The sequence below is a fragment of the Chlamydotis macqueenii genome, chromosome 1 (assembly GCF_036417535.1).
Source record: "Chlamydotis macqueenii isolate bChlMac1 chromosome 1, bChlMac1.mat, whole genome shotgun sequence".
Lineage (NCBI taxonomy): Eukaryota > Metazoa > Chordata > Aves > Otidiformes > Otididae > Chlamydotis > Chlamydotis macqueenii.
The window spans coordinates 85,507,213-85,518,537 of NC_141556.1; the positions used below are offsets into that span (position 1 = coordinate 85,507,213).

Consider the following 11,325-nt stretch of genomic DNA (forward strand, 5'->3'; position numbering starts at 1 on the left):
ATAATGGATACACTAAGAGGTAATCAGATTATCACACAGAAAGAGCAATGGCAGAGGAAGGATGTGGCCTGTGGTTCTCAAGACAATCTTCCATGGGGACTGGGTAACAAAAATGAGAGGGCGGAGCCATGGGTGGGATTGTTTTTGTATGAGGTTGTATCGTTGTGGGGACAGGGGTTCCACAATGATACATTCCCCACGAGGCCTTTACAAAAACCCATATGTGCATAAGCCTTGTGGGAGACTATGTTAAAACAGGTACAAAGAATCCTGCAGCACAGTGGGCATGTTCTGTCTTGGGTTTTCTTGACAGACCTAGAATGCTAGGACTTGCTTTCATCATTTGAGAACTGAGCCTACCCTCTCTGGAAAACAAGCCGGAAGATTCTGAGATATGGAAATCATTTCTAGCAAACCAGGTTGACTGGAGCTGCATCTAAAACCTATGAGAGTATGTGAAGAGAATTAGTAATTTTTTTTTCTGATGTGATAGTGTTTGCAATAGACCACAAAATGGTTCTTTATTGATCTGTTAGAAAAAGAATCCTGACATATAGCAGGTATCTCTCAGAGGCACTATAAAAAACGTGTTGGTGTTTTCTCTCTTAAATAAGCCTCCAGCATCCACTGACTGACGCATGTCTGTGAGCACAAAGGTTTTCTCTAATCCTTCTCCACACTCTCTCACTGCAGGAACGGATGGCAACAGTTTGCCTGAGACCAGCCAGCTGATTCTTCAAGACTCTCCTTGTGTGGATTACTTTTAACCTATCAGAAAATCGAATGGGATCTTGAAAGACTATTCAAGATGGCTGGCCTGCCATTGAAGGGAAAACAAATGGATTTGTTTTAGTTCAGTGCCACAAAAGTGACAAAGAAAGTATTATTTGATTATTAACTCCACAAGTTACAGAAAGGAAGGCTTCACAATGTTTAGAGTACAAGACTGACAGTAAGGAAGCTCTAGTTGCAGAGGAATTCTATTTCTAGACAGCGACAGCCTCTACCACTTTGGGCACGTCTGCATGGTTTCTACAACTGCAAAACGAGTATAGCAGGTAATATAAATGAGATAACATGCAGAGTAGAGAAAGACTGTAAAACAACTTGAGGTGAAATGTAGACAGTAAAAATAAGCATCAAAAAACTCTGGGAAATGCTTTTACAAATGCTACAGATTATACAATGAGATTTCAAGACGGTTTTCTGACAAAGCCTTTCACACAGAGATTGAGGGATCTTTGGGATTCTAGATACAGTAAACATTGCTTAAGCTTGGGCTTACTGAAGTCAACTGCAATGCAACCCTTCTCTTAGCTTATGATACAACACTTTGTCACCGTGAACAACAATAAAGTGACTTTTGGCAATGGCACAAAACTTACAGTAATGGGTAAGCAATTTTTGTTTTCTCTTTTAAATAACTTCAAATCCTAGGTCTTCTCTTCAGAGAAATTAACTTCAAACTAATTCTCCCTTTCATTATTAAACTGATGTTTCCCTGACGTGCTAATAATTCAGTCTACTTTGGAGAATAGACTTAGTACTCTAGGTAGGGACACACATTTCACTTTGGAGAACTGAATGAATGCATTTTCAGTGAATATAAAAGTGGTGCATTGAAGGAATTAGGACGAGGAATGGGTTAAAAATATGTGGATATCATAAATACATTGTCTTAATAAATGGACATCTGCAAAAATCACTATTCCCCAAAAGTATAACTATTTTCCTTAATGCTAGTTCTCCTAGGGCTGCAGGTGATCACAGACAAGTCAATGAAAGCCTATCTGTCTGGAAAGAACTGATTTACACTTTGGACTTGTCTAAAAAACAAAATCTAGACTCTACAAACTTAAATTACTTTGGATCTTTTCAGAGTAAACTAAAGCATGTGTTATCTCAGACAACGGGGAAAGATAAATAAGTGTAATGCCATTTTTAGTGGACAAAACAGAAGCCACAAATAAATACTCAACTTTATCGTAAGAAATGCTAAGAGCTCTCTGCAGGTGTTTAATTCCTTGTTGTTATAGAAAACAACTCTCCACAGCACAGCAAGTTTCCTTCCACAAAACAGGCTTATCAGAATGGTGATAAGAAGTTCATTAGGACAACAGTCTTGCTATTTCAGAATAGAAGCTAAAAGGCCACTGAAAGCCACAGAAACAGAGTATGTGGTTAATTTCAAATAAAAGTAGTTCTCAAAGAATGTTTCTCTCTAATCCACACTTCTGAATTTGGACTCTTTCCAAATCCAGGGGAAAAGAAGGCTGCATCTAAGACTCTGATCAATGATGGTGATCTCTTCTTCTCATTGTATTGCTCCTGAGGTCCGTAGAATTGATGCCTCAGGCTTTTGTACCACACTGGTCCACTGCAGAGTAAAACGATTACAAGTGATAAAATTCAATCTTCATAGGAAAAAATCAGTGATAAGCATGTTTTTTGAAATCCAGTGTGAGTCTGAGGTGCCTGAGCTGATGAAAATCAACACACTGATCCCTCATTGACCATAGTAAATTATGCAACTAACTTTAATAATCATAGCTAAAAGAAGAGAAAGACTAGAAGCAGAGATTTCCTTCCAGGGAAGGAGAAAGGGAGGGATGTTTAGGAACTGCTACAATGGGGATACTGAACCAGGGTTCTGGTTTATATATTACAAGTTATTTTGTAAGTAAAAAAAAAACCAAACAAACCACATTTATTTTACAAGAGAAGAATATTCATGATCTTGAAAGGAAATTAGGAAATTAAGGAAATGAGACTATTTAGTTGAAGATAAGCAAAGAAAATTACTCTGTCTGCATATGGGAAATACACTTAGATAAATGTCCTCTAAAGAAAGGATGAAAGCTGCAACAACTGATTCACCTAAGCCTGAAGATAAAGAGCTTTGGGAGAGGTATTTCTGAGACTGATCTCATTTGTTTAGACGTACAGATGTGGTGGTGTTCCCTTACAGACCTTTCTTTCTTTTTAGGGGACCGTAAGTTAATGTATTTTGTGTTTCTTCTTTTACTGGTACTGCATGAGGGGAGGGTTAATCTACAAGTTTGGCTCAGAGGACTAAGAGTAGAGGAGAGGTTTTCCTGCAGCTGCAAAACAGCGTGAATAATGAAAGACTGTCCTTTGGCAGTGGGACAAAACTCACAGTCCTAGGTAAGACATAAGTCAGATCTCCATGGTATATGTGACACTGGTTTAGGGGACAAAAGCATTCTTAATTAACAGCAGAATAACAATAATTTTTCATACAGCCATGAGGACAGGATCAATGCTTTATTGGTTGCGTATTTAAATGAGATGTGCTAATATGGAGGTGCAGGATTTGCAGGCATGGATTTTGAGATCCTTGTGTCCGCTGGCTCTGTCTTCCCTTACTGGGAACTTCATGAATGGAGAAAGGAAGAAATAATTCTCTTTCCTCACGTTCTCCAAGAAAACATTATAGAGTTTGGGAATGAAAGATCCTTCTTTGTCTGCAAGTTGTTGCAGTTCATCTATGCAAACACAGATGAACTGCATAGAAAATCAAAAGCAGCATTTCAGAGGTAGAGTCCAGATTCTTGTGTCTGCTGAATCAGGCAGGGAAAGAATAGTCTTGCTAGTACTTTTCTTCCTTCTCCATAGATGGTGTGTAGGCTGCCTAAATTTGCTTTGCAACACTGGCTTCCTCTAACAGTCCTTTTCATGACTTCTAATTCTCAAAAAGGTCTGTATTCTTTATCTCTCAGTGCACTTTTCTCCTCTATTCTTTCTCTTTTTCCCCTTTGCTTTCTCCTCCTTCTCCCTTCCCAGGAGAGGATTTAACATCACCTATATCAAGGCATTTTGGAATCACAGGGCAAAAGAATATTTTCCATCTGCTACTGCCACATCTGATAGCAAACTGTAGAAACACACACTGGTGCCTGCTCCTTTAAACAGTACCATTTTAAGGAACTAAGTGGCTGGGAAGAAGAGCATAATGACATTGCAGGTTATAGTCTGATTGTGTACAGCTGTGCTTTTTAACTGCACTACTTATCTTTGGAGTTGGCACTGTGCTCAGAGTTATAGGTGAGTACCCAAGTATTAACCCAAGTGCTCAATGTAGAGGATGCTTGAAAATTTCCATTGCATTAATGATATGTAGCATATACAGAGATGATTTAAAAATGAGAGTAAGAGTGAAAGATAACAAGAAATCATGAGTTTGCCATGATGAGAATGGAAAAACTGTGGTACTTTTTCTCTTAAATGGGTGAAGAATGTGTGAGAGGGAATGTATGAGTTTGTGCATGGAAGTGATTAAGCATTGTGCAGTGTCTGTCATGAACACTGTGGAAGATCAGAACAGAATAAGCTGTTGATAACACTTTTTTTTTTCTGATTGTCTCTGCTCTTGCTTGTACCAGCCTCCTTATTTCATTTCAAGCATGCTCGTTCTCTGTCTTTATTTGTTTTTCCAGCAGTTTTGTCGTTCTTTCTGTCTGTCTTTTTCACCTGCCTTCCTCTTTATCTTTTTTTTTGTTTGTTTTAGTCTGTTAAATCTCTCATTTTTTTTTGTGTCTTCCCTTTCTGTTTCCATGTCTTCACTCATTAGCCATTTAGATTCTGAGCCAATGAACTTATGTCAGAGATACTCCTGCATAACATCTCGTTGTTGCCTTGTACATCCTTTTGACTGTAGAAGTCTGTTGTCTTTACTCTTAAATGTAGGTATTAAACAGTTTAGGACGGGACATCTTTTGGCTTGTGAGTGTACAGAATCTTGCATCGTTTTGGGAAGATGTGTAGTCTAGGATGAGAGCTTCTTATACCTAGGAAAACCTAAATAATAAAAAAAACCCAAACCATAAAGAGATGTTTCATAGTCTTAAAAAAGGATGGCAAGTTAAGACCTAAATCAAAATTTGTCCTAGGCAGATTCAGATTACCTTCCTAAAGTGTTCTTCACTTCAGACAGTGAGAAAGATTAGCTCCTTCCTTTCAAGTCACCTCTTAGATGCGGGAAGGTCCAAGTAGGGTATCACATGGCATTATAATTCTGAACACTGAATCACGTCTTACTATATCTCCAAGAATGTAACGTAGTCAGTTGAAGATGCCTGTGCCTTATAACACCAATTCTTGTCTACTGATACAGTATTACAAATACAAGCCTTATAACACTACTGGGTACTCTTCTGCCTATCTGCTTGCTCAGATTATTTTCAGCTTTCCTATTCTTCTGACAGAGACAATATCAGAAATTCAAACACTCATGCATTTGTGTAGCCAGACCTTTCACATTTCTGTGTAATGAGTGAAGACAAATGCTTTCAGTTCCTGGTGTCTACTGATCTAATAGATAGTAATTGTCTAATAGACAGTTGTCAAAAGGTCAGATATATCAGAAGTCACAGAGCACAAACACAGTACAATTTTAAGGGGTTTCTGACTGAAGACATTGATGAAGGCTCTGGGCCATATTGCTTTCTATTTCAGGGAAGAATGATGAAATCATACCTCCAGCTGTAGCCATCTTTTCCCCATCAAAGCAAGAGATTCAACAAAAGAGCAAGGCCACACTGGTATGTCTGGCCTCTGGTTTCTACCCTGATCACTTGAGTCTGGTCTGGAAGGTGAATAGTGCCACAAGGACAGAAGGAGTGGGGACAGATGAGTTTTCCACATGGAACGGGAGTACCTACTCATTGACCAGCCGACTGAGGATCTCAGCCCAGGAATGGTTCAACCCTTTGAATCGTTTTGAGTGTGTTGCCAGTTTTTTTAAGAATGAAAAACCGGAATCGATACACAAATTCATCTATGGTGATGCTGGTGAGTAAAAAATGTGTATGACCATACATACAACTAGATCATACTACAAACTAGAAATCACAAATCAAAAGGGTGTGGGTTATGATGTGAAACACATCTATATACAACTTCTATACAGGGTGTTGTTGTGGAACACATATATGTGTAAATATGTAGGTATTTGCATATGTCTCTTCATATTCCTTGACCTCTCTATCTACATTATCATTATACATCTATAATTTTTAAAAAGTTTCTTCAACTTTTCACTGAGAAATCTCTGTATTATAGTAAAATATGTAGCATAGTATAATGAATCAAGCAGGATATTGTAAAGAAAAACTTCTAAAATTTGTGTTGTGATTGCATTGAAGAGAAACACGACTTTCAGTTTGTTTTTTGTCTTTCAGGTTGTGCACTCACAGAAGGTATGTCTGTCTTCTCACAGGCAAATATCTATATGTATTTTAATATCAGTTTTACTGAGGCTAAGTACAAGGTGTGTTAGACTTCAACTACAAGAATAACTTGTACTTCCTCATCTACATGGTTTGTATATTACATTTAAAAAAAAAAAAAGACTTTGGGAGGGTTGTATATGCATGCTCTATGTAGCTGGGTTTTTGTTTCTTTAGCTCTTCTTTATGATTCCCTTTTGAAATAACAGAAGAAATTGTGGAACCTTCCCGTAGAGTGTAATTTGCTCTTTTTATCATCTCCTTCAGTCCTTAACACTGTCTTCTGTTGGGAAGGTGCTTGCTAAGCCATGAAAGAAAAAATTCATACTTACCTAAGTGATTGTAACATCAAGATTCAGAATCCTGCATTCTGAATATTTCTTAGTATCAAATTCAGAATATTGCTCATTACAAGTCACATTCCCCTCCAAATTGTGAGGACAGCCATATTAAAATTTATATTTCTTTCCTTTATATTTTCTTGGTTTTCATCAACTTCTTTAATGCTTCAGGAATCTTAACGCAGAATCAAAATCAGGCTCATGTCTCAATACTACTTCAATTCCTTAAGAGTGAAAAATCTGTGGAAATAAAAGTTCTAGATACCATGTTATTCTGGGCTATATAAAACTTCCCTGATGTATCAGCAGTACTTGGAAGGCCACTGACAATAATGAGTGAAAAAAAAATCGTATGTTGTGATTCAGCTTAACTGAGTTCCTAAGAGGGGATTCACATGAAAAGCCTAGTTTTTCAGTAGGTGTAGCAACAAAATGGTTGGATATTCCAAATCAGGACATACTTCCTTAGCATAAAGTCAATCTCTATCTTTCCTAGACTCACTTGGTTCTTTGAATCACAGTGTTCTTTCCCCTCCCCTGCTATCTCGTGTCAACAGAGCTATTAATTTTGCTCTAGTTCCTTTGTGTTGCTTAAAGATTTCAAGGGTTCTTGTTTGATTAAAGCTACATTAGATCTAGTCTCTCGTGATTATGATAATTCAATACACAATTGATGTTTGCTTTGCAGAGTCCTACTTGCGGTATGGAAATTCTCTGAAGCTCACTTATCTCATTCTCTGTGGCAAAGCCTTGCTCTATGCAGTTTTGGTAAGCAGTATGGTGTGGAAAACCAAGGTAGGCTTATATGCCACTTGAAAATTGAGCTTGCTCACTAGTACAAGTATCAGTGGATACAGACTAAATCTATTCTTGTCTGTGGGGTTGTTCTCCATGTGCTCTAACAGACTTTGTGCTGGCTAGTTTGAAAAATCAAAAGCAGTGAGTTTTTAATTGTTTTTCCAGAACTCAAATAAAATCAGGGCTGTCTAGCAGAGCACTTCCTTCTCAAAATACTCTTTAAACACATGGATGAGAATTAAGGCCAACTTCTCTAGAAAGTAAAGAAGGGAAATATCAGATATATAATACTTTTTTTTGTAAGCATTGAAAAGGGACTCATGCCTGCAGTGAAAGTAATAAGCAGGGGTTTTGAGGAGATACATGGGATAAATCTGAACAAGGATTTACAGTGAACAATGGGATAAACCTGAACAAATAGGAGGAGTTTAATTAACTGCTAGGAAATACTTTTTATCAGTAAGCTTCTCATATGGTTGAAAGATATTCCCAGTGAGAGTACTGGAAGCCTCAGCACTTGTTCCTTTAAAAGTAGGATGGGGAAATGTATTTGTAAAGTGACCTGAGTTGAGGGTGAGTATGAACACAATTTCAGTTATATTTTTCTGCCCTTTTTCAAGGATACTAGAGGGAGTAGGTTTGTACTTTACTGGATCACACTCATAGAATCACAGAATGGTTTGGGTCAGAGAGGACCTTTAAAGATCATCTGGTCCAACACCCCCACCACGAGCAGGGAGATCTTTCACTAGATCAGGTTGCTCAAAGACCCATCCAACCTGACTTAGAACATTTGTAATAATGGGTCATTCACAACTTCTCTGGGCAACATGTTCCAATGTCTCACCACCCTCCTTGTAAAAATTTGTTCCTTATATCTAATCTAAAGCTACCCTGTATCAGTTTAAAACCATTGCTCCTAGTACTGTCACCACAGGCCTTGGTAAATGTCTCTTCTCTTATAAGCCCCCTTGTATATCAAACAGCTGCAAGAAGGTCTCCCCAGAGGCTTCTGTTCTCCAGGCTGAACAACCTCAACCCTCTCAGCCTTTCTTCATAGGAAAGGTGCCCATCCCTCTGATCATTTCTGTGGCCCTCCTCTGGACCCGCTCCAACAGATCCATGTCTCTCTTCTATGTGGAGCTCCACAGCTGGATGCAGTAGTCCAGATGGGGTCTCACCAGAGTGGAGTAGAAGGGCAGAATCACTTCCCTCAACCTGCTGGCCACTCTTCTTTTGATGCAGCCCAGGATATGATTGGCTGTCTGGGCTGCAGGTGCACATGACTGGCTGATATACAATTTTTCGCCCACCAGTATCCTCAAGTTCTTCTCCGCAGTGCTGCTCTCAAGCCATTCTTCCCCTAGTCTGTACTGATCATGGTGATTGCCCCAAGCCAGGTGCAGGACCTTGCACTTGGCCTTGTTGAACTTTGTGATGTTCACATGGGCCCACTCCTGAATTCTGTCCAGGTCCCTCTGGATGGCATCCCTTCCCTCAAGCATATCAACTGCACCACTCAGGTTGGTGTAATCTGCGAACTTGATGAGTGTGCACTCAATCTATCAATGACACATTGATGAAGACATTAAATGGTATTGGTCCCAATATGGACCCTTGAGGGAAACCATTCGTTACTGGTTTCCACTTGGACATTGAGCCATTGACTGTAACTCTCTGGGTGTGGTCATCCAGCCAATTCCTTACCCATGTAATGGTCTATCCATCAAACCCAATTTAGGAACAAGAATGTTGTGGGGGACTGCATCAAAGGCCTTACAGAAGTCCAGGTAAATGACATCTGTAGCTTTTCCTTTGTCCACTAATGCAGTCACTCAATTATAGAAGGCCACCAGATTAGTCATTTAACACAAAAAGTTATGTGTAAAGATATTAGTTCTGTATGTAAGTAAATAATTTGTACAGGTTAAGACACTTTGGTAAAAAAAAGGGGAGAAAGCATGGAGATAAAACATGGTCATTTCTCTTAACCCTTTCAGGAGACAGAACAGTTTGGACACTGATAAATATGGTCTATTATTCCCCAGATTATTGTATTCGTTCCCTTTGCTTGGATTTTTTTGTTTGTTTTTTTTTCTCTTTTGTTTTCAGTTGGGCTGGTGGCAAGTTGTATAGAAAATAAATGAAGAGTCATCTTCATCACATCAGCAGGAACAATGGAAATTATATTTTCTACCTTTCCATAGCAAAGAATCTATGCCTGTGTTTAATACCTTCTGAATAATATTTCTTGGTGGTTCTCTGTCCCTCTCCCGTCCTTTCTGCTTTGTTGTAATTCCTGCTGGGTTTTCCATGTATTTTTGTATCATATTGTATTGCATCATATTGTATTGTAGAGTATCATATTTTTAAAACTAGTACCTTAATGCTCAGAGGCTGAGGACCCAGCTCCTTGAATTTGAAATAAAGTTTTCACTTCTTTTCCATTCAAGAAGCATGAGTTGTTTTTTTTTTTTATTTTTTTTTAACATCAATAATGTCCTACAACACAACTTTCAGTGTTGTGTATTATCATATCAAACTTGCATTAAAGAACATTCACTGACAATGCTTACAGAAATGGCTTATCTGTTATGAGAACAGTAGAAGGCTCATTCAGTACTTACACTGTGTACCAAGAACTGGAGTGGGGCTGCAGGCTTCAGAGGCTTGCACGCTCCAGTACCAGCGACTGGGAGAGTGAGCATCCAGGGCCAGCTAGCAAGCAGACTGCATGCCTAAGGCTATTTTGTGAGAGATCTATAGTGTGGGTCCCAGTGTACATGTGGGAGGTAACTGGAGGACTGTGGAGTTTGGGGCCGGTTGATAGGTGGACTGAGTGTCTAAGGCCAGTTACTGGGATCCAGTGTGTGTGTGTGGGTGTGCACACGTGTGTGAAGGACTGCATGAGGTGGCAGTATCTGTGGGTGAGGTGGTTTGTACTAGAAAGCGGTGTGGGTCTGCAGGCCTCAGGGGCTTATATGTCCAGGTTTGTTAGTGTAATTTGTGTTTGCATATGTTTCTGTCTGCATTGATTTGCATGGCTGGCTGTGTATATATGTATTTTTGTACTATGTATGTGTTTGTACACCTGTTGGGAATACACACTCATCCTTGCTAGTGGGTGGACCTAAGGAAAGGGAGCTGCAGCATCCTTGGCATTATTGGGCTACTGGACTCAGTAATCCCAAATAAAATAGTTAGAACTTACCATTCACTTCTAGCCATCTTGGAGTATTTACTGTATCAACCAACCCATGCCTACTGCAGAGCACTATTTACATGGACAGTGGTGCATTTTGCCAGCATTAGGAACAATGGGCTTCCAGTGTTTCATCCCAGCCTTGTCAATAGTTTTTGTGCCACAGCAGTTCAGAATCTGAACTCACCCTCACAGTAAAAAAGTGTTTCCTTGTGTTCAGAAGGAACATCCTGCGTTTTAGTTTGTCCCCATTGCCTCTGGGCTTGTCACTCGGCACCACTGGAAAGAGTCTGTCTCTGTCCTCTTTGCATCCTCTCTTCAACTATTTCTGCACATTGATAAGATCGCTGCAAGTCTTTTCCAGGCTGAGCAGTTCCAGCTCTCTCAGCCTCTCCTCATACAAGACAATCCCTTAATCATCTTTGTGGTCCTTTGCTGGATTCTCTCCAGTATGTCCACGTCTCTCGTACTGGGGAGCTCAGAACTGGACACAGGACTCCAAATGTGGCCTCACCAGAGCTGAGTAGAGGGAAGAATCACCTCTTTCAACTTCCTGGCAACACTCTTTCTAATGCAGTCCAGGATACCATTAGCTTGCTTTGCCACAAGGCCACATTGCTGGCACATGGACTTAGGGTTCAGAGTCTATCCAAGATATAGGACCAAAGACATGACTGGACATAAGCTATAATTTGTATATGAGGTGTCGATCGAGAAGACAAGCTACCTACAACAT

At 39.5% G+C, this 11,325-nt stretch overlaps 1 gene segment (V, D, J or C); it reads left to right on the forward strand.

The window, feature by feature from the left end:
- The first annotated feature begins 221 nt into the window (after positions 1–221).
- Positions 222–9,836, forward strand: LOC104475526 (T cell receptor beta chain MC.7.G5-like). The segment is given in 5 exon segments: positions 222–1,393; positions 5,476–5,811; positions 6,201–6,218; positions 7,278–7,384; positions 9,500–9,836. Coding segments are annotated over 5 exon segments (558 nt in total).
- The last annotated feature ends 1,489 nt before the right edge of the window (positions 9,837–11,325 follow it).